The 21,781-nt window shown below is 40.8% G+C and overlaps 1 protein-coding gene across 1 annotated transcript in view; it reads left to right on the forward strand.

Annotated features, from left to right (window-relative positions):
- Positions 1–21,781, forward strand: part of ATP9B (ATPase phospholipid transporting 9B) — a 167,752-nt gene that overhangs the window by 139,447 nt on the left and 6,524 nt on the right. Inside the window, exons 16-26 of the mRNA XM_086472492.1 lie at positions 7,884–8,045; positions 9,525–9,617; positions 10,806–10,889; positions 11,436–11,606; positions 14,301–14,399; positions 16,939–17,028; positions 17,500–17,644; positions 17,978–18,042; positions 18,496–18,651; positions 18,812–18,876; positions 19,431–19,539. Coding sequence (XP_086328618.1) covers positions 7,884–8,045; positions 9,525–9,617; positions 10,806–10,889; positions 11,436–11,606; positions 14,301–14,399; positions 16,939–17,028; positions 17,500–17,644; positions 17,978–18,042; positions 18,496–18,651; positions 18,812–18,876; positions 19,431–19,539 — 1,239 coding nt within the window. The remainder of the gene's footprint in view (positions 1–7,883; positions 8,046–9,524; positions 9,618–10,805; positions 10,890–11,435; positions 11,607–14,300; positions 14,400–16,938; positions 17,029–17,499; positions 17,645–17,977; positions 18,043–18,495; positions 18,652–18,811; positions 18,877–19,430; positions 19,540–21,781) is intronic.

Raw genomic sequence — 21,781 nt, forward strand, 5'->3', positions numbered from 1 at the left:
CTCCAGGTGGAAAGGGAAGAGGACAAAGAAACTGTTAGTGCTTCAAGGAAGAGAAAGCATGGGTATCCTTTCCATAATGACTTTTTTTTGTCGTCTCGACTCATACTTTCAAACTATATGACAGTGAAATGAAAAGCTTACATTTTAGAACAGACAGCATTGAATTTCCTTTTTGCTTCTCAAAGTTAATGCTTGAAACACTAGTAAAATTATCATATTGAATAAATATGCTTTAATATAATGAGAAATTGATGCTAAATGGAGTCTTATAAAAAGATGAAGCTACAAAAAACATTTAAACTGCATAAAAATTGCAGCGTGACAGCAAAAAGCCTAAGAGTTGAAAGACTAGCAGGCCTTTATCATAATTTTTTAAAGAGTTCTATTGATGCAATGTTTGCAAATCACTGGAGCCTAAGGAAAATAATGTAAATGGTTCATTATTTAGCTTATTGAACTTTCCTGCAGTTAGGTTGACGGATGATGCCAATGTTTCCCAATCACCAAAGTACCATTTTAAAAGCATTTTTTATTGAATAAAGTGCTTTGAATATTGCACCCTGGAGCTTTATTTAGGGAAATGGTTCAATTGATGTTTTCTGTTTAACCTCAGCACTGACCTATCACAACATATTTGGTTAATAAGCAACATTATCATTTAATAGACTTAACCAGTTTTATGCGTTGTACTTTCTCAACATTACAACTCTGTTCCCTTAGATTTTGTTTGTGGATCTGGCTTGATTGCAGTCTTTTGAAAGAAGATGTTATTTGTACGGTTGTCTGTTGCATTATATAATATTACATGATAACACCAGAGCATATAAAGAGCAGACAACAATGTGTAAGTATAAACTATTCTCCCATGTAGGATGTAAGAGGCAATTCAGTAATAGGTTGACACGCAGTGCACTTAGCGAGTTGACTTGAGGAATTAATTTGAAATTCTTCATGTCTGTGTGTGTATGTGTGCATCCATATCCAGATAAAATATAACCATTAGAATGTATGCACATTTAGAAGTAGGCGCATTCATCATAAAATATGTATTTATCTATTGTTAGAGTAGCCTGAGATAAGTAACTGATTTTGTATTCATAATGTGAACCCTACTTATGCCAGGCTCTTTGTTTCTTATGATAAGTGATCAATATTTCATTTTCTCTGAAAGAGTGGAAAGTTTCATTTGTCTGTCACTTGTCCTCTACAGCTGTAGCATAGCAAACAATAAGCGTTCACCGAGAACTCGCTGAAAAAATTGCAAACGGCTCCTACTTGGCCATCGTGGGCGTGGGTTCAGCTCATCTGTAGAAAGCCAGCTACCTTAATGTAATGAACAATCATAAAAGGATATAAGCTAAGTAGGTAAAGCAATGGGGTTCAGAGGTCACAGACCCAAACAGTTCAGGGGCATGCTATGAACAGGAGCCTTTGGAGACCTTTGCTCCCCTTGGTCAGAAAAGATTGATCAGTCACGATTTTTAATGACTGCTTACTCTCATAAACCAGCTATTTATTGGTTATGCTTTGTCCTGCCCTGTTATATTCTCAAGAGTTTCTAATTCCAGGATTTTGAATATTTAAATACTGCCTTGAAGTGCGGTCAGTTATTTAATTCCAACGTTTCTGTCCAGAGACAACAGAGTTGCTAAAATTAATTACAAGGATACAAAGCCAATCATTTAAAAACAGACAGGGAAATGATATGCCCTTAGTGAAGCAGCTTTTGTGTTTACGAAAGTGAAGCTGTAATGTATGAGACATGTTGTATTGTTTAATTCATTTTATTGTGTGTGCTTATTGAAGCAAGACTAATTGTGTTGTTTTGTCAATGTATTGTGAAAAGCAAATCACTCAGTAGCATAAAACCATCACTTTCATGACCTTCGAGACCCACAAAGAATAACTACTCCATAGCTTGTCTTGAATATCGATCGGCATTTTTTTCACATGATCAAGCTGTATTTTTAAGTTAATAATTTTATTTTAATTATGAAGTTTCTCACTGAAAAGTGATGGACTGCAAATGTTAGTTATCAGATCGTTGTTTGTAAATAGAAACAAACCAGTGCTGATTGGAAACATATGTGAGTTTGTTGTTGAACAGTCCAAGCAAACTGTTGGGAACACTCAGGCAGCGGGGAAAAACCTCTCACTGCTTCTTCCTTGTTTCCAAACCAATAGCCTTAACTTCAAAATAGCACACATACAACCTCCGTGTACCTTACACGGCGACCTGATTTTGAAAGTAGATCCTGTCGTCTGAAGTGAAGATGCTCTTAAATACTCTGAAACAAACGGAGGTTGGTTCCATGAGGATTCTTCTAAGCAGCTAAACTAGCTTACAGAATTTCCATCCCTCATCCTTCTTTCTCACCCTACAAATTGCTCTCTCATATATGCCAAAACCTTCGAAGCCTTTATGTGGGTCATTTTCCGGTTTAGTGGTCAGGTCCATAGCACGGCTCCAGAAAAGCTGTCAGCACAACTGTGGGGGACTCCCAGACTGCTGGATGGGGTGGAGAACTGCCAAGCCCAGCGTGGGGCGGTGGATCTTTTTCTTAAACTGTCAGCTCAGAAGGGAATATTGCATGTTGAACGTCACAATTAGTGGTCATAAACTGCTTTGAGTAACACTTTGTAGATACTGAGCAGTTCGCTGTTTCTGCTGGGGAGCAGCAATGGCAGGAGCAAAGGGAAGCCAGGGGCTGAGCGTGATAGCCAGGCTGCTAGAGACAGTGGCCTCAGTGGTGTACAGCCCCACAGTGTCCTAGCAAGGTGAAAAGAGCATGTCCCATGGTGGAAACCAAAGGCAGTCAAGAGTATAGATTGTTGTGCGGGTCTGTGGTGATGAGGCACGTCTGAATTCAAGCCAAGAAGTCAAATCATTAAGTCAGGATCAGGTCCCGAGACCGTAACCAGCATTAGCCATGGTCTGGTGACTGCAAGGGCAGTTCATGGCAGCGAGGTGGGTCCAAAGGCAGGAGGTCGTGTCTGCCTGTCAGGGCCAGGTCAGTGGGGTACGTGGCCAAGTGTGGGCATAGCTGCAGTGTGACTGTGATGGAGCTGTCACAGGATCCAGCATGAAAGGAGGAGAATGGCCTCTGTGGAGGCTTCTTCGAGCTGTTTCTTCATCACAGCTCTTAGCAGTGAGCTGGACTTGAACGCAGATGGTTAAAGTCCTGGGAAGCAGGGTGCACCCAGGGCCTTGACAGTTTCAGTCTGAATAGGGTTTTGAATATTTTTTTCATCGAAATACATTGCTATTCTGTCTTGGTTGATAAAAGGTTAGGTTTGAGTCAAGTAAGTATCCAATCTCTCTGTCAGTTTACCCAAGCTAAGAGTGGGGTGCGTTGCTGTTTGGTGTTTTTTCACTTCTGTTTTCTCTCTCTCAAAATATTCTATTATAAAAAACAAAATCAGTGGATTAGGTTCCAAAGACCAGCTAAGTTCCAAACAGCCCAGAATTCAAAGGGAGTAGTAGTAGTAGTATGATGTTTTGTATGTTCCAGTCCTGTTTGACATAGTATCTAAAGCCAGCAAGAACAGCCTTGGGGCATTTTTTTGGTCTTCTGCCAAGCAGTAGCAGCCTTTTAGGACTGATTAAGTAACTGAAGGTCTTCAGGATTCCGTAGGGTGCTTCAAATACCTCACTGTGTGCATTTATAACCCTATGTGCCCAAAGGCAAGGTGAGTGACCGTCTCAGGTTTTCTTTAACTGAGACTTCTCCATGCCGTCATGCTTCCGAGATGCCAAGTGACTAGAGGTAGCTGCATTTTCCGCAGAGCAAAGGGACTCAGCGTTGCAGTTCCTCAGACTGAAGATTAGTAAGACAGCTGGGTGATAAGTGATATTTCCTGCTGGTCCCAAGGAAGCGAAGGAAGATGTTAATCTGAGAGGGAATGAGAGTGCCCTTCCTTGGGTAAGGTCAGGAGAATTCAGAGATGGGCTTTGAGTTGGGCTGTGTAATGAACAGTCCTGTACACACCGAGTGAATGGCTTGAAGCCAGCTAACACCACTCCAGAGAGAAGCAAACTCCTCTTATTTGATGGGGCAGGGAGGTAGGTAACTCTTCCATCCTCAGAGTTGAAAATAAATAAAGATATGGCTTTCCTTTAGATGCTTTCTCAGGACAATCTGTTTCATCTTGTGTGTCGGCCTTATTTTGACTATTGACTCATGTGCTTAGATATCTGTAGCATTTTCTTCCACATAATTATTTTCATTGCCATTATTAAATTATTGTAGAAATATTTTTTTTCCTTAAAAAAAAAAAAGGAAATGTTGGCGCCATAGTTGAAAAAACCCTTTAGGATGTAATTGGTTTGCAGTAAAATTAAATATAGCAAGGTTTTTGTGGCCTATCAATTTACATGTTTTCTAAAATTTTTTTTTAATTCTTGATTAGTATTTATTTTAACTTAAAATCAATCTAATGTTCTAATTAAATATGCAGTTCTGAATCCACAACAGGAATAACAGGTTTAGATTTTTTTTTTTTTTCCCTGCGCTTGGTACGGTGTTTATGAAGTCCTGAACTGTTCATTTTCCTGACTCTAGTAGCTTAAGTTTTGTGACTGATAAAATAGGTGACTGCATCGTTGTCACTTAACAACTTCATGTACTTTATGGAACTTCCTGTGAATGGAGATATTTGTAAGCTGCTTGTTTTGATTTAGTTCCATAAATGAACATTTCTAAACGCATGGGATGATCACGTCCCCAAAACATGGAATTAGCAGGCAGGGCTGCCATGGGCTGTAACAACAGTGAAGTTTTTCCTCTTCACGCCCCTCTCGAGGTGCACGCGTTCCTCAGGCAGCTGAGCTGGACACACCGCCCTGCTCAAAGAAGCTCCTTCCACCTCCTGAGCTGGTGCTGCTGTAGGTTACCATGTGGGCCGCACAGTTACTGCTTGAGTTGAGAGGGTTTCCTGGTGAAGTCTCCAAATCTGACTTTGACTGGCAATCTGTGTGGTGGTAACAAGAGTTTGGTGTTTGGGGCTGTGAACTATGGAAGCTCTGAGGGTTGGGTGGCCTCTAGTGGAGAGACACTGCTGACAGAGGCAACAAGAGCTTGTGCCATCGGAAAGATTTTGGGTAAGAGATACTAAACAAGAGGTATTTCTCAGTAGCTTTTCTCAGATCTGTTGCATTTCTGTTCCGTAATGCAAGTATCTGCTACCTTCATCCCTAATTTGGAAGTTGCTCCTTTGACCTTGTCGTGCAAGAGGTGGATAGCTGTCTTCACCCTTGGGATTGCTGCTGAGAAGGGAAGCAACTAGCGAGTGAGAAACCACAGAAGCTTTCTCTGACTGCGCCTGCACTACCTGTCCTGGAGCGCTGCGCAGCCGGTGGTTCAGGTGCACACCCGTGTCTCGACAGTGGGAGGCCCCTGTATCTTCCAGAGCACTTCTGTCTCCCGGGCGGCCGCTTCCCGTAGAAGGGAAGCTTGGTGATAAGCCAGGCAAGATCCACAAGATACTCATATAGGTCCCTAACCTGAATTCCGGAAGCTTAGCGCGTTTCATCTCTGTGTGTTAGAAAATCAATGGTTCTCGGCAAATAAATATCACAATAAGAATGGAATATTTTGTTTAAAGCAAAACAGTAGCATCACTGGCAAAGACTTTTGTGCTTGTCCAACCTTTGATTGCTTTATCTGACTCCATCCAATATATCAAGCTCTGTAGAGGCCACAGCTGTTGCTGTTGTTGTTTACCTGGCGTTCGGGGGGTTCTTGATGTGCACACACCAGGCTGCAAGTCCGTGGGAATGTAGGGTTTCAGAACCACAGTGAAGAGAATACACTTGTGGAGGGGAGACCTCAAGAAGAGACACTTACCTAAGAATCCTTTTCTGAGCTCTGTATAGCCAGCTGTTCCGTATGTATTTATTTGTTAAGATTTATAATTTAGATCTTTGTGCCATTTGTGAAATACTTTTTTCTTTTTTTTTTTTTTAATTTTTGTATTCTAAAAGCTTCAGATATTTAATGGTAAGGTCTGGCTGTGTTGTTCTGGATGCTGTTAAGGTCTAGCTGCTCTGATTCATTCTGAATGATGAGAGTCAAACAATGCCTCAAGTTTGTTCAGTTGCCTTTTAGGCATCTGTTTGACTCTTATTGACAATTTCTGCTGTGGTATTTGCACTGGTCAATTTAAAAGGGAAAAAAAATAAATGTGTATATATATGCAGTTGTGTGTAGGCCAGGTATAAGAATCCAAAACGTCTGTGCTATGAAATGCTAATTCAAATGGTAGGTGAAGCCAAGCATAAACGAAATAATACACAGATGTGAGTCACCAAATATAGAACACTGAAGTCCTAGCTGCAAAGGGACACGAGTGATGATAGGGTATCAGTAGAAAGATGCAATTTACAGGTCAGAATGTAATAGTAACCTTTCACTGTGAAAATTGAAAATTAACCTTGGGAGTTTTGGGTCTTTTACAGCTTATATGGTACTTTTATTGAAGAAGAATACTCTCTGAAAAGACTTCCTGTGATTTTCGAGGCTTTAAGGTGGTGCTTTTTCAAAGCGTGTTCCTTTCTGTAACTTCATCTCGCTGTGTTGTCATTGGGTGATGCCTACAGAGGTGGCACTACTAGGGGTTCTTAGGGGTTCACACACTTTTATTTTTTCAATTTTAAATTTTCATAGACGCGATGGTGATTTACTTGCTTTGTGTGAAATGCTTAGTGAGCATTAGTCACTATGTCTGTTGAAATTACCTGGAGATTTTAGTACACGCATGTCTTTTATCACACTGCTTGATTTTTTTATTTTATTTTTTTTTCATCTTACCTGAGATTAATAGCAGGGGAAGTTCCATCGAAATCATGTGAACTTTATTATAATTACTTTTCTAGCCATATAAAAATCTGGTTTCCAACAATTATTACCATTTGGAAAAATAAAAAGAGAATTGAGGAGGAGAATATTTTTTTTAATTGGAAACTTCCCGTTCAGATATGGAACGTGGCTTGTATATAGACTAGCAGTAAAGCAGTTTTCCTAAAGTAGTAATTTTTTGAAGAAATAAACTACACAGTAGTGGTGATAGAAAAATATCTAGTTTGTTATTTAAAGCATAACGGAAGAAAATAGAAGCTAGAAGTCATGCACTTTAAATAAAAAAAGAAAGCAAATCAAAAAAAAGTCAATCTCTAATCATGCATTTAAGGTGCCATGTAGGGGGGTAGCTAATAGTGATTGCTGTATAATGCAGCATTTCTCAGGGTGTAAAAGGGACTTTCACAAGCGTGTTTGTGGGATGGAGTATTGTAAGCTTGGTTTCCATCTCATTTGGTGTGGTAAGAACTCAGTTATGGTGTTGCTGAAACAAAGTAATAAAATGATGCAAGTGAACAAAGTAAGCTAAAAATAAGATCCTTTGTGCTTACCTGTTTACTACATCTTACGGTGTCTCAACTTGCATGTTATTGTAGATCTAATAAAATGTGTTATATGGAAATACTCCTAAAATCTCTTATTTACATAGCGGAGGTGTTGATACAGAAATTGTATTCTGGTTTTGTGTGATTTCTGCTGGATGTCCTTTCAGTATCGTTGAATATACATCTGGGTTTTTTAATTAGAACTGTTACTTCAGAGCAATATATTCCAAATACCTCATTTGCAGGAATAAGTTCAAATAAGTTCTGTATCCCTCATAAGCATTTTTATAACCTTTCTGAAGGAAAATGCTCGTTTGTTTTATTAAGATTTTGTACTCTGATGCTATTCACTTTTTTTTGTAGACTCTTTGAAGAGTTTAGACTTTTACCCTGGCAATGGGTGTTTGACTTCAGCCTAATTTGTATAATAGACCTTTCACACTTTTCCATGTCTCTTTTTTCCTGTTTTTCCTTTCTCTAGGTAGCTCTGGTGCAGTGGACGGAGAGTGTGGGGCTCACTCTGGTTAGCAGGGATCTGACCTCGATGCAGCTGAAGACGCCTGGGGGGCACATTCTGACATACTACATTCTGCAGATCTTTCCCTTCACTTCCGAGAGCAAGCGCATGGGGATCATAGTTAGGGTAATGTTGGGGGTGTTCTGGGTGTTGGTTCTTATTCCTCAACAAATGTTTTTACTCAATGTTTATTTTTATATGATTTAATAGAAGCTTGGTCCTTCAGGGAATGCATGCCACAAGATTTTCAAATGGAAAGTATACCTTTGACACGGGTACCCATGAAGTGCTGGCGAGCCATTGTAGAAAGATCAGGCTAACCTGATGTTGCGGAGAGCTTTGTAAAGGACAGACTCTTCTCTGACGTGGGAGCCTGTTCATTTCCCTACTTCACGCGTAGCCTCTGATGCCGCAAGTTGCCTTTAAGGCTTTGTTTTTAATTTTCCATTTGTTTATTTCGTACAAAATATGTTGCCTCTTCAAGGGATAAATGAATGGCTGGAATTTCTTACCACAGTAGTTAGCATCTTTGTGTACTGCTGGTGCTGCTGCTTTTCCAGACCCGGCATTGACACCCGAACTGCCGTGCGTGCACAGCACAACCCCCAGGGTCTAAGATTTACGAGGCACGTGCTTAGTTGTCTCCCAGATGCCCAGCTGGGAGCATAGCGATGATCATTAAAACCTCAGGTGAAAGGAAGCCACGGCACCATACTAAAAGCAAGGTTTAAACCTCTGTAAATGTTAAGCCATCCATGCCACATACTTCTAGCTTCTCCCTGCTGAAAACCAGACCCTGTAGCAGAACCGCTTCAGGCAACGTTGTTATGTGGTTAGATCAGCCAGGCACAGTTAAGTAGGTGTCAAACTCATCCCATTTTTTTGTTTGCCCGTGATGACAAGCCAGGCATGCCATCAGCCTTAGGCAAGGATACTTCAGGCAGAATATGTGCGTGCTCGGGTCTGGTGAGACCTTGGCAAGTCTCTGTTTCTTTGGGTGAGGGTGGCACTGAGAGCCTGTTTAGCTGGGACATGTTCAGAGATATTCTAAGTAGCTTTCAGATCAGACTAATCCATTCCTTATGCGACAGACCATGTCTCAGAAACTCCTGGTCTGGATTATATTTACCTGAATGTAGATTCTCTGAATGTGCAATGACTGTTTCATCATGAAAACCTCTGTAACAAACTTTTACACCAAGTAGTCTGTAAATTTTTAGTTCAGAGATATAGAGCAAACTTTCTGTTGTGGATTAGATAGTGTATGCCACCAAAGAAGCAAAATAGTAGCTAGAGGGGATATAACAGTGACATTTTGAAATTTAGATGGACAGTTTAGGGGTGCTGAGGCTCTGTTACTCACATTGACTTCAGTTAGAACCAATCCTCTTATATTCGAAAGCAGGGGGTATGCATCTGGAGGGAATCGGATGTCGTTGGACGTAGTAACATCAAGTAATACAACTTAACCCCCCTCTTGGCATCTTTTATAAATTATAATCCATTGACTCCTTTGAAAGACAGTTAGGTTATACGTAGGTAATTGTTTTGACTGTATAAACAGTTGTGGTTTTTCTCCCTTCTGTTTCTTCTGTAAAATTTTAGGATGAATCTTCAGGAGAAATTACATTTTACATGAAGGGCGCAGATGTTGCAATGTCCACTATTGTACAGTACAATGATTGGTTAGAAGAAGAGGTAAGAAACAGAATTGAAAAGTATAAAAATTAAAATTTTGTAGAACTGAAAATTTAAAATCAAAATGTCAGGTATTATTGGAATGGGTTTAAAGGAGAACTTGGGCCAGTGCAGTAGTGGGTTTTGAAGTCCTGTTACGTATATCCTGAATTGGTTTTGAGGGGTTAGGATGATTCTTTCCAATTCTTGAATAACCCACAGGAAAAGCAAAGCTGGTAGTCATAGCAGAACACATTTCTACTTAAAACAAGGAAATTCATTTTTCATTGACTGACCTTTCACATAAAACCTAATTACTTCTGAGAAGTATTCTGTTATAAACCTATTTATCCTGAAATGCCCTTGTTTTATGACATCCTGCATCTACAGTGAGGTATGATTATGAATTACAAAGTTTAATAAGGGTTGCAGCCAAATTGAAATAGTTTATTGACACATTTATTAAACTAAATATGAAATAGCTAGTGACTGAATTTCAGAACTGATTAATATTTTTCACTGTGTGGCTCTAGGAAGTACCAGCAATGATCTTATTTTGACCCTACATACAGACAATATGTTAATACAATGATTACACCATGTATGTTCATAATGGTATTGGCAATATGAATCAATATCTGCTGCAGGGCAGTTTGATTTATTCAGGGACATGAATAAATTAAACTCCCTCAAGACCTACCAAAATGTCATAAAAATTACTTTTGGCGATAATGATGCACAATTAATTGTAAAATACTTGTTTAATTTATTTAGCTTTATGAGGTCAAATCAATAAGTGTTTTGCACTGGACAGCCTTGTTTTTCATTAAGACATGCTATTCCATGGCTATTTTTAATGGTAGGGTATTTTTCTGATAAGAGGTACGTTCAGTGGAAAAAGAAAACGTAGCTCTGTTATGTGCCTTAAAAAGTGCCCAAACAATTCATGATTCTGTGATTCAACCTAAAAGAGATTTTCTTTTAAGCTGGGAGAGTAAATCTAATTGGTTTACCGACAGCATACTGCTTCGTTTGGGGGTCCTGAAGCGTAATCGCTTTTTATTCTGTTTGTGGCTTCTCCAAAATAATCTAAGAGGCTAAAGAAACACCAAAAGTTAATGGTACAGATATTCCCTGTTAGCATATACTATAAAACATGTACATACGGTTGAATACTTACATAACTGTTCTGTGGTTTGGTCCATTTAGTGTGGTAATATGGCCCGAGAAGGACTGCGTACGCTGGTTGTTGCCAAAAAATCACTGACTGAGGAACAGTATCAAGATTTTGAGGTATGAAGGGACACAGTGACCTTGTGCTTCATCATATTTAGTTACTTCAAGGGGAACAATCCTATTTTTTATTCTATTAAGGTGGCAAAAAAGAGGATTCCTATTTAAAAGCTCAGTACTTGAGCTATGGCACAAAGTCTGTTAGAGATTTTGTCCTTCGTCCGTTATTGTTCTGCCATCATACATAGGATACTGTTTTGCTTTATTGTGTGACTGGACAGTGTTTTCCCAGAAGCCAGCGTAATGGTAATTCTGTAGCTTCAGTATGACATAAAACCCCCTACTTGTTCTCAAAGATGAGGGCAGTTCCTGCTAGGAGCTGTGATGCCTAATTCTTAATACTTCTTCAAAAGGCCTTTTCTTGAGGTGAGCTGTCAGAAAAAACATGTATAACATGGAGTGTAAAGTAAAATTTGCTCTTTTAATCTTGTTCTTCATTAAAGATATTTAAAGATATTTAGCCTAATGAATCTGTATTATAAGTAATTGGTCAACTGTACACTTTATGAGTCGTAGCAAACTGTAAGTGGTTTTGTGTTTGTGCAGAGTCGATATAACCAAGCGAAGTTAAGCATACATGATAGAAACCTGAAGGTTGCTGCTGTTGTAGAGAGTTTGGAGCGAGAAATGGAATTGCTGTGTCTCACTGGAGTAGAAGATCAGCTGCAAGCAGATGTTAGACCAACTCTAGAGATGCTAAGAAATGCTGGAATAAAGGTACTGAACACATACTGCTGACATAAAAGGTTACCATTTATTAATTAATTTTTTTTTAACAAGACTTGAATTATATTTGTCTATATTCAGGTTCGTTGCCAAGTCCAAAGTTAATGGGCATGAGCTAGCAGAAACAAACAGGACCGTGTTTGTGAAGGTCCCTTGTTCACCACAGGTTTCATTGATCTTAAGCTTATTTCTGTAGGAAGACTACCAGTGGATAAATGTCTGTAACTCCCAGTCATTTATCGCCTGGCTGTCTACAGTAAACTGTCCTAGCTGGCTCTAAATGAGTTTGGCACGAGGTTCGTATGACAACAATGATTTCAGGCTTGTTCACTCAGGAGAAGTCTCAGCAAAGATGAAAAGGTGAATTGTTTGAACTAGGATTCAGAACTGCCCGTGGTGTTTGCTCAAGTCACATTAAGAGGGACACCATCAGAAGCTTTGCACAAGAGTTTGTGCTGTGTTTTGATCATGGGCAGGCTATGCTAGGCCTGTACCAATTGCACATTTAGAAGTAAAACATTTATCTGGGAGAGGGTTTGAAGTAAAGATATAAGGAATATGTGAAGGGAGTGGGTAGGATTATACACATTCTGTTTGAAGCCGTGTCAGACTGCACAGAAAAGGTGTGTTGACTTTGCAAAGGTTAAACTGAATCAGACACAATGTTTTTTTAAGCCTGAGAAGGAAAGTGAGTTATTTTTCCTTGCAGCAAGCATGGGAAATCCCCCTTTACCTGAGGGGGGAGCAGGAATGCGTGAAGCTCTGCCTTGGGACAGTTGAGAATTTATGGGTTAGAATTAGTGGGCAGACCAATGTGGACAATATTATGGTGAGTGTCTTATACAGAAGTAGTGGAAGAGGCCTTCTTCAGACAGCTGGAAGAAGCCTCGCATTTGTACGTGCTGGTCCTTGTGATGGACTTTAACCATGCCAAGAAAGCTGGTTAATATGCAAGGATCACCTCCAAGCTCAGGAGCGAGGCATCCTGACAAAGAGGAAGTCAGGCAAAACCACCAGGAGGCCTGTGTGGATGAACAAAGAACTCCTGGACAAACTCAGACCCAGAAAGGAAGCCTACAGAGGGTGGAAGCAAGGACAGGTAGCCTGGGAGGAATACAGAGAAATTGTCCCAGCAGCCAGGGACCAGGTTAGGAAAGTCAAGGCCCTGATAGAATTAAATCTGTCCGGGAACATCAAGGGCAACAAGAAAAACTTCTATAAGTACATCAGTGATAAAAGGAAGACCCCAGAAGGGGACTAGGCCCTCTCCGGAAGGAAATGGGAGATCTGGTTCACTAAGGGCAAATCGTGCCTGACAAATTTGGTAGTCTTCTACAACGGGGTTGCAGTGTTGGTGGATAAGGGAAGAGCAACTGGCATCATCTGCCTGGACTTGTGCAAAGCATTTGACACTGTCCTGTCTGACATCCTTGTCTCTAAACTGGAGAGACATGGATTTGACAGATGCACCACTTGGTGGATCAGGAATTGGGTAGATGGTCGCGCTCAAAAGTTGTCAACGGCTCAATGTCCGAGTGGAGACCAGTGACAAGTGGCGTTCCTCAGGGGTCGGTATTGGGACCAGTGCTGTTCAGCATCTCTGTCGGCAACACAGACACTGGCATTGAGCGCACCCTCAGCGGGTTTGCCGATGACACCAAGCTGTGTGGTGCGGTCAACACGCTGGGGGAGGGAGGTTGTCCAGAGGGACCTGGACAGGCTGGAGAGGTGGGCCTGTGCAGACCTCATGGAGTTCAACAAGGCCAAGGGCAAGGTCCTGCCCCTGGGCCGGGGCAATCCCCAGCACAGACACGGGCTGGGCGATGGGTGGGTCCAGAGCAGCCCCGGGGAGAAGGGCTTGGGGTGCTGGGGGGTGAAAGACTGAACATGACCCAGCAACGTGCGCTGGCAGCCCAGAAAGCCAATGGCCTCCTGGGCTGCATCCAGAGCAGCGTGGGCAGCAGGGCGAGGGAGGGGATCCTGCCCCTCTGCTCTGCTCTGGTCAGACCCCCCTGCAGGGCTGCGTCCAGCTCTGGGGGCACCAGCACAAGACAGACACGGACCTGCTCGAGCGGGTCCAGAGGAGGCCACGAAGATGCTGAGGGGCTGGAGCAGCTCCCTGTGAGGACAGGCTGGGAGAGTTGGGGGTGTTCAGCCTGGAGAAGAGAAGGCTCCGGGGGGACCTTGGAGCGGCCTTCAGTGCTGAAAGGGGCTGCAGGAGAGGTGGGGAGGGACTCTGGATCCGGGGGGGTAGTGATAGGGCGAGGGGTAACGGTTTCAAACTGAAAGGGGGGAGATTGAGATGAGAGATTGGGAAGAAATTCTTCCCTGTGAGGGCAGTGAGGCCCTGGCACAGGCTGCCCAGAGCAGCCGTGGCTGCCCCCTCCCTGGCAGTGCTCAAGGCCAGGCTGGATGGGGCTGAGAGCAACCTGATCAAGCTAAAGATGTCCCTGCCCCCTGCAGGGGAGATTGGACTACATGACCTTTAAAAGTCCCTTCCAACCCAAACCATTCTATGATTCTATGATTTCTTTTCTGCTTTGTGTGTTATTGCAGTAAAACGTGCTCATTAATTTTAGTTAAAAATGCACATATAGGTGTATTTTCTCTGGTAATCTGATCCCAAAAGGTACCAGAAATTGGAGAACAGACATATTAACGTTAAACCTTTACATTATTTTACAGATATGGATGTTAACAGGGGATAAACTGGAGACCGCAACTTGCATTGCAAAAAGTTCTCACTTAGTGTCTAGGACTCAAGATATTCACATTTTCAGACCTGTAAGTATAGCTCCAACTCATTTGTTGGTTCATCAAAGGACAACTAATAACAATGGTGCTTTATTTGATTAGAAGTTGGCTGCTTGTTGAAAATTGATGGGTTATTGTACTGAATGTCATAATAACGGTCAAGAGAGTAGTGCTTATGTTGTTACTCGAGGATGTAGAATTACAAAACATTGCTTCTGTTTGAGGGTGCTTGTTTCTAGAATTGATATGCTACCGAAATGGTTGGTAGTGACGTTCAGGTGGCTGAGGTTCAGTGTGCGTTTTACGCTCCACTTACACCATGGGCATGGTAAGGTGCCTCTGGATAACAAAGGAGAGGGGTCGATGTGAGGTGCTGAGCCAGTAGGAAGGAGGCTATCTGAATTTAGGCTATCTGAATGTGGTTCTTGCTCGTTCTAGCATAATAGAACTCTTTAGACTAAAGGAGAATTAATCCTGAATTAAACTGTGATGCCAACATCCTCTGTATAGACGATATAGACAAATCAGTATGAGAAAATTTGATTTTTTTTGTGTATCATGGTTTATATTTGCATCTTATTAAGAGTCTGTTAAGATAATTGTTAGAAAGGTAAACAATATGTTTTTCTATACATTTTGGTTATATTTGCATAGCAGCAACTCTACCAAACAAAAATAGATTTTCCAGACGTTGATTGATGCCGTGTGATCAGACATAATATGTCTGTGTTTGTTCTAATTGAACCACTTGCACCTACAGAAATAATTATATGAATATAATTTACATGTAAATGTAGTTTCTTCTGAAGCATCAGAATGGCAAATTAGGCCCTGCAGACTACGATTTGCAATTAAATTATTAATGCTTCTGATAAAACTTTAGATCAATTTTTGTTGACCTTTCCGTGTTGTAGCACCACAAATTAAGTCTTTCTGAACAAAATCTATTTAGTTGAGTCAGATTTTTATTTTCATTACCTTGACTGGTAATAAGAGATCAGCATAAAACTTTGTTAACTTATAATACACAAAGTTTTAAATTAGTTAGGAAATGGATTTATACAGAATTATTTCTGTGGCTGTATATGTTGCAAAGAAATAACTACTGGATTAATGTAAGAAAATAGTAAGCCTTCTAACACTTCTACTTTAGTTATAAATTAGCAAATAAAAAATTATTTACTACTTTTGACTTCCCCAAAAGATGCATTTTGGTTTTAATGCTCTTCCTTCTTCTTCTTCTTAGGAGTCTCAGCTTCTTCATTTTATGATGAAGTTAACTGATACATTGTCCTAGAGGTGTTTACAAATTAAAAAAAAAAATACCTCCGTTAGGTGCAGGGTAGAACAGAGAGGGCAAGCACTGCTCACCCGTGTGTGCCTTGTGCTGGCATCTCTGAGCCTCTGCAATACAAGCGATTATGATGGGCCCCCGCAGTCTGGGGCTCCTGACAGCTGGGCGCCAGGAGCTTTCTTTTTACAGGTTTAGTTGTGGGAAAGGAGAAAAAAACCTCCAAACTGGGGCGTGCGTATGGGTTTTCTGTTTGCAGGTGCTTTTTAATGTAATTCGAATTTTACATGTGGTGGAGCCCATCTGGAGGGAGAAAGGCCTTTGGGCTGCCTCTGATTCTGGGTAGTAGGGAGCCAAAGACAAAACTTCACGTTCAGTGTGATAAAGACTCACGTATTTGAAAAGTTATTTCATCAAAGTGTCGACAGAGCCAAAATTCAAAGTGTAATCGGAGGTTGTGTTTTACTCTGTGCTTGGAACTTTGTCTTGTTTGATGGCTCTAAAATGCATTGGTCTTTTATTGGGAAAAAAAACCCAAAACTTCCACTCTCCTCGAAATCTGGTGATAATTTAAGTTTTTGATGTTCTGTGTTGTAGCTCAAAACCTTCCAAAATCCATTTGGTAACCTTTGACCATTTTTTGTATTTCACAGCTGGGCCTTTCTGAAACAACAGTTATGTAAATTAAAAAAAAAAACCAGAAAACGAAAAACCAAAAAAGTCTGTCTTGTAGTGTGCCACTTGGTCCTGCTTGCATACTCCTGCAAGATCCAAAAGGATTAGTACTAGTGAGCACACGTGTTTATATGCCTTCTGAAATCTGTGTCTACTTACCCAAACTGAAGGAACTATTAATAGGAACATTTTGCATTATTCTAAGAACGTATTTTACTGGATAATAAATAAAAATTTGGGGATTTGCTTGGGTTTTTGGTTTTGTTTTTGTTTTTCCTCTAGCCCTGCCAAGATGGAAAGACTCAGGTCAGCTTGAACTTAAGATATTTTAATGTCATTAATCCATTAATTTTTTAGCCTTGGTCTGCTCTGGTGAGGAACCAGTTAAGCGGACTATGTGGATTTTCTTGTTTGAGGATTACTTTTTCACTCAGTAAGATTCAAGGCTGATAGTCACATCCTGTGGGTATTGGGCTTGCACTGGAACAAAACGTGTTGGAGGACCAAGGCCTTCTGGGTATGAGTTCTCAAAACCTGATTTATTTAGGCAGGGTTTTTTTAAGAATATAACAAAATCTTTTAAGTGAGTGTTGTTTATTGAAGGTTACCACTCGAGGAGAGGCTCACTTAGAACTAAATGCCTTTAGGAGGAAGCATGACTGTGCCTTGGTGATATCCGGGGACTCGCTTGAGGTAAGAACTTGGTTTCTGTCAAATACCATTTATCTGTAGGCTTATGTTCAAAAAGCAAAGTATCAATGTCTTCACGGTCTTAAACTTTTTTCCAATATTTGTCCATAGTTTAGGTTGTCCTTAGAGATACTTTTGGTTTTCCCTGAGTGCTAATTAGAGGATGTATGATCTAGATGGGCAAATGTTATTGGTTCTTTGGTCTCCTGTAAGGCAACAGAATGGAATTTGTGTGCAGCGTGCTTTAGTATTGTCTGTTCTCTTAACCCGAAAGCATGTTGGCTCCCTGAATGAAAGGGAATGTCAGTTTAAATTAATAAAGCCACCATCAAAACAATGTGGCTTTTTTTTCTCCCAGGTGGATGTTGTGCAAGCAAAACTTCATAAAAGAATTCTTTATACTGTGGTTTTGTGTTAGACTACACGTAGTAGTATTTAATTGTAAGTAAATGCAAGTGTATTTTTTTTCCGTAGGTCTGTCTGAAGTATTATGAGCATGAATTTGTAGAGTTGGCTTGTCAGTGTCCTGCTGTAGTGTGCTGCCGATGTTCTCCCACCCAAAAAGCTCATATTGTGAAACTCCTACAGCACCACACTGGGAAACGGACGTGTGCAATAGGTAACTGTTGGCACCATCTTCGTTTGCTGTAGCTAAAATCTGTAATAAACTTCAGCAGTAGATGGCACCATTGAGGAATGGCTGAAACAAAAGCAGAGAGACTTCTTTATCAGCAGCCAGGTATTATGTGGCTGTAGCAGCAAATGCCATTCCATGAGAAAGGTGTGGTTGTCTTCTTTATTCCACAGGAAAAAGTCTTGATTGCTGAAGTAATTAGTCATAGTCCATAGATTAATTGTAAGAATTTAAAGGTATATAAGAGGTTTCTAAAATACTATAAGGCCAGGAGAGTAAAACCTCTGAAGAGCTGAATATTGCAGTGACATTTTCCAGGTGATGGAGGAAACGATGTCAGCATGATCCAAGCAGCAGACTGTGGAATTGGAATTGAAGGCAAGGTAATGTTAATAGTTCAGTTGTCAAATATGTGCTGCATAGCAATATAGTCACATGGGCTTAGAAGCTTTAGTCTTAAACAGTAGTGAATTAATCGTTTCAAATTAGTGTGCTGTGTGATAAAAACGCTTAGTCTTGGAACTAATATTTTCTTTGCTTGTATATCCTCTGCTCTATCTTTTTAAACACAAAAAACAAGAGAAGCAGAGAACACCGTAGTTATTTCTGTGTAGCATTTACCTGAAAGAAGCAGGACAGGAGGTTAAACTTACTTGTAACAGCCACTGCATCTTAGAGCATGCCCCAGAAGTTGTCCTGTGTGTCTCGTTGCATGGGTGATTCCTGAAGCAGGAGCAAACTCGACTTTTAAAATTAATTATCACTTAGAATTTTGGAATTTGAAACACCTCTTTTACACTGGGTTTCATGTTTGGAATATTTTTGTTCTGTCCTAGGAGGGAAAGCAGGCTTCCCTAGCAGCTGACTTCTCTATCACGCAGTTTAAACACATAGGCAGGCTGCTGATGGTGCACGGTCGAAACAGTTACAAAAGATCAGCAGCGCTTGGTCAATTTGTCATGCACCGAGGCCTTATTATTTCAACTATGCAGGTATTTAAAACTTTGTTTTCTGAACAGTTAAAAACACTATGTCTGTCTGTCTTTGAAACGCCACAAAACCTTAATCAACCAGTACTGTTATTTTTTTCTTTATTGTAATGTTTTGTGTATAGAACTATATTAAATATGTATCATTATCTGCTTTTCGTAGGCTGTGTTTTCATCAGTCTTCTATTTTGCATCTGTTCCCTTGTACCAAGGATTCCTAATGGTAGGGTAAGTCAAAACCAACAGTTAGGGTATCTGGTAATAAATATAGCAAACTAATTTGTTAAATAACATCACGGAGTCAGTGTCTGCCACAGACTAGAGTGTACACCTGGCATGTGCCTACTAAGATCCAAAACCACTTACAGAGCTGTTCAGACATATTCCTCCACCTCCCTATGATGTCAGGAATATATTGCTTGTTTTTTCTTCAGTTTTCATGCCATCGTCTGTGGATGAATTCAAACGTCAAGTCCTTGAATTGGTTGTCCGAAGTGCAAGTGCACGGGCAGTGTGGCAACGGGTGATAAGCTTGGATGGTACATGCATAAGAAAGAAATGTATTTACTGGTTCTAAATGTATAAAAGCCCTGTAGCTTCTCGGGACTGGCAGCTCTCAGCAGCACAAGAGCAGGTTGCACGTGTAAAGCTGTGCTGGTGAGGTGCCTCAGTACTGGGTAGAAGAACCAGTTTAATTCCACAAAAGAATACTTGAACTCAGTAGGTCCGTTTAAAACCGTGTCATGCAAAAGTGTCAATTTGTGTGCTTTCCTTTCTCCTAGGTATGCAACTATATATACCATGTTCCCCGTCTTCTCTCTAGTGTTGGATCAGGATGTGAAGCCAGAAATGGCATTGCTATATCCAGAACTTTATAAGGATCTCACAAAGGTATGGATGGCCTCAGTGTGTAGATACAAACAAATGCTGGAATCGCCAGTGTGCCAAACAGGGGATTTTCACAATCATTTTCTTGAGGTAGTCCGTGCAAGATGGATGCACAACTAGTGAATGCAGACTTTTGTGCTGTGAAAGTAATCCATGGTACCAGATGTTCCACTCAGTTTTAGTAACACGTTTCTTAAGACACCAGTGGTTGGACTGAAATAGTTCCGACAAGGAGGTAGGTTGATGTAAATGTTGCCTTCAGTCTGGCCCCAGGATATCTGCTCTGGAGTTAGTTATGCTTCCTTTGTCATAGCTCCTTTTTAACTCGTAGGTGAATGTATAGATCTATTTTTTTTCCCCCAGCGCCCAAAAATTACTCCTGACCTCTCCAAAAGCTGACTTTCTTTGAAGAACAGATCCTGTTTACAAATACATCGTAACTGAATCATCCGTAGATACTGCTTGCTGTGTATTTGCACATACTTGCAAACAAGCGTGTAATTTCTTCACCTGCAGAAGTGAAACAAATCTCAAAATTCTGTTTTCAGAAGTTTTTTTAAAAGTGCTTCTGCTCCATCTTAAAGTATCAGCTAGAAAAGTTACGATCCAAGGCAGAAGCAGGTAGTAGTCTTTTTAGGGGTACTAGATTCTTTGAAGAGGTGTGTAAAAGCTCAGAAGCAGACTGTAGTGGAAGAGGGTCCAAGCTTCTCGGAGCCTTTGTTGTTTTAATTGTACTAAATTAGCTATTAACCACATTAGCCTGGGAGCCTTTTTTCTCATCTCTTGGAGACCTTGATTCTGTCTTTCTCCAGAATTGAGTTTCTTTGTGAGATTTCAGCCTATGATTAATCTCAAAAAAGCATGGCCTTACACCTGCTAAAGCGTGTCTGTGGAAACCTGGTGGTGGGACGTGGAAGCATCTTATTTCCAAAGACAGAAGTTAACCTGTGCTTGGAAACTGCCCGGGATGGTAGATGAACACAGGCTAAGTTTTTTGTTTAGGCTTAAATGACATTCTTGGAGATGCTGAATCACTGGCTTTCCCAGCTTATGTTGCACCTTTACGGGTATTAAATAAGTTAGAACCCAAATAATTCTCTTGAGAAGAAAAAAAGAAAAGAGAACGTGGAGAAAGTGGAGAGTACCATTCAGTACATTGTGTGGGGCAGATGATGATCAGTGAATGATGATGGATGAGTAGTACAAAAAGTTATTTGTGTGCTACATTTGACTTCACTATTACAAAGTAGGCTTATTGTGTTTGTTACAGCCTGCTGCCTTAGTCATGATGCTGTGAAGCCTACCTGTTTCTGCACATCACTTTTCAAATTACGGACTCTAAATGCAAAACTCTACCAGTGCTATTCACTGTTGTTATTCAGACACGTGTTGACATGGACTGTAATTGTATTCCTAGGAATTGGTTTCTTTTCTGGGTTATGCTAGTGATGAAAATGCTTTTTAGATTTTTTGAAAGAATAAGATATATTGGCACAAGTCGTTGGCAGACTCTTGCTCCGGTACAAGAAGAGGAGCAAATGAGCAAGGCTGAGAGAGCCAGGAGTGGCCACGCAGCCTGGAGGACACGCTGGTTCAGCATGGCTGTGCCTGTGGCTCCTACGGAGTTAACAGCTAGAAAAGCTGATGAAAATATGAAAGGAAGTACGAGGGCTCCCTGCTTTCCTCTGAAAATGATTCACAACCTGTTGTGCAGCGTTCCCTGGAGGCTCGGGAGGGCCTCACCCCTGCTAGTTCCACAAAGGTGAACCAAAACTCATTCTCATTCTTGTTTCACGAATATCACTCATTGGGAGCTGTGGTCCAAGATGGAAGCAGTGTCCAGAACTCAAAGGAAAATGTGTAGGCACTCACAGGAGAAAAAAAATCTAATGTTTCTCTCTGCTTATACAAGAAACTTTCCCCATACGTTCAGTCTGTCACCAACATTCTAGACTGTAAACAGAATTACAAACGTGTCCTTAGCACCTTGCCCTGAACTGTGTCTATGCAAGAATATGTTTTGGCCCCTACTGAAGTAATAAAAAGAGTTAACTCATTGCTTCCTACAGCAATGAAGCACATTTCTTTGTGAAGCGTCTTCGTTGTGAAGCCTGTTCTAGAGTAATCACTTCGCTTGTGGCAAAATGGATGCTTTGTTTGCCATTTTAGCCTTCTAAATGGGTGTCCTTTCAGCTCCAGTCCTAACGTGTTTCATCAGTACCCTCACAGAATGCACATGTGCAGC

The sequence above is a fragment of the Leptosomus discolor genome, chromosome 13 (genome assembly GCF_034619465.1).
Source record: "Leptosomus discolor isolate bLepDis1 chromosome 13, bLepDis1.hap2, whole genome shotgun sequence".
NCBI classification, from domain to species: domain Eukaryota; kingdom Metazoa; phylum Chordata; class Aves; order Leptosomiformes; family Leptosomidae; genus Leptosomus; species Leptosomus discolor.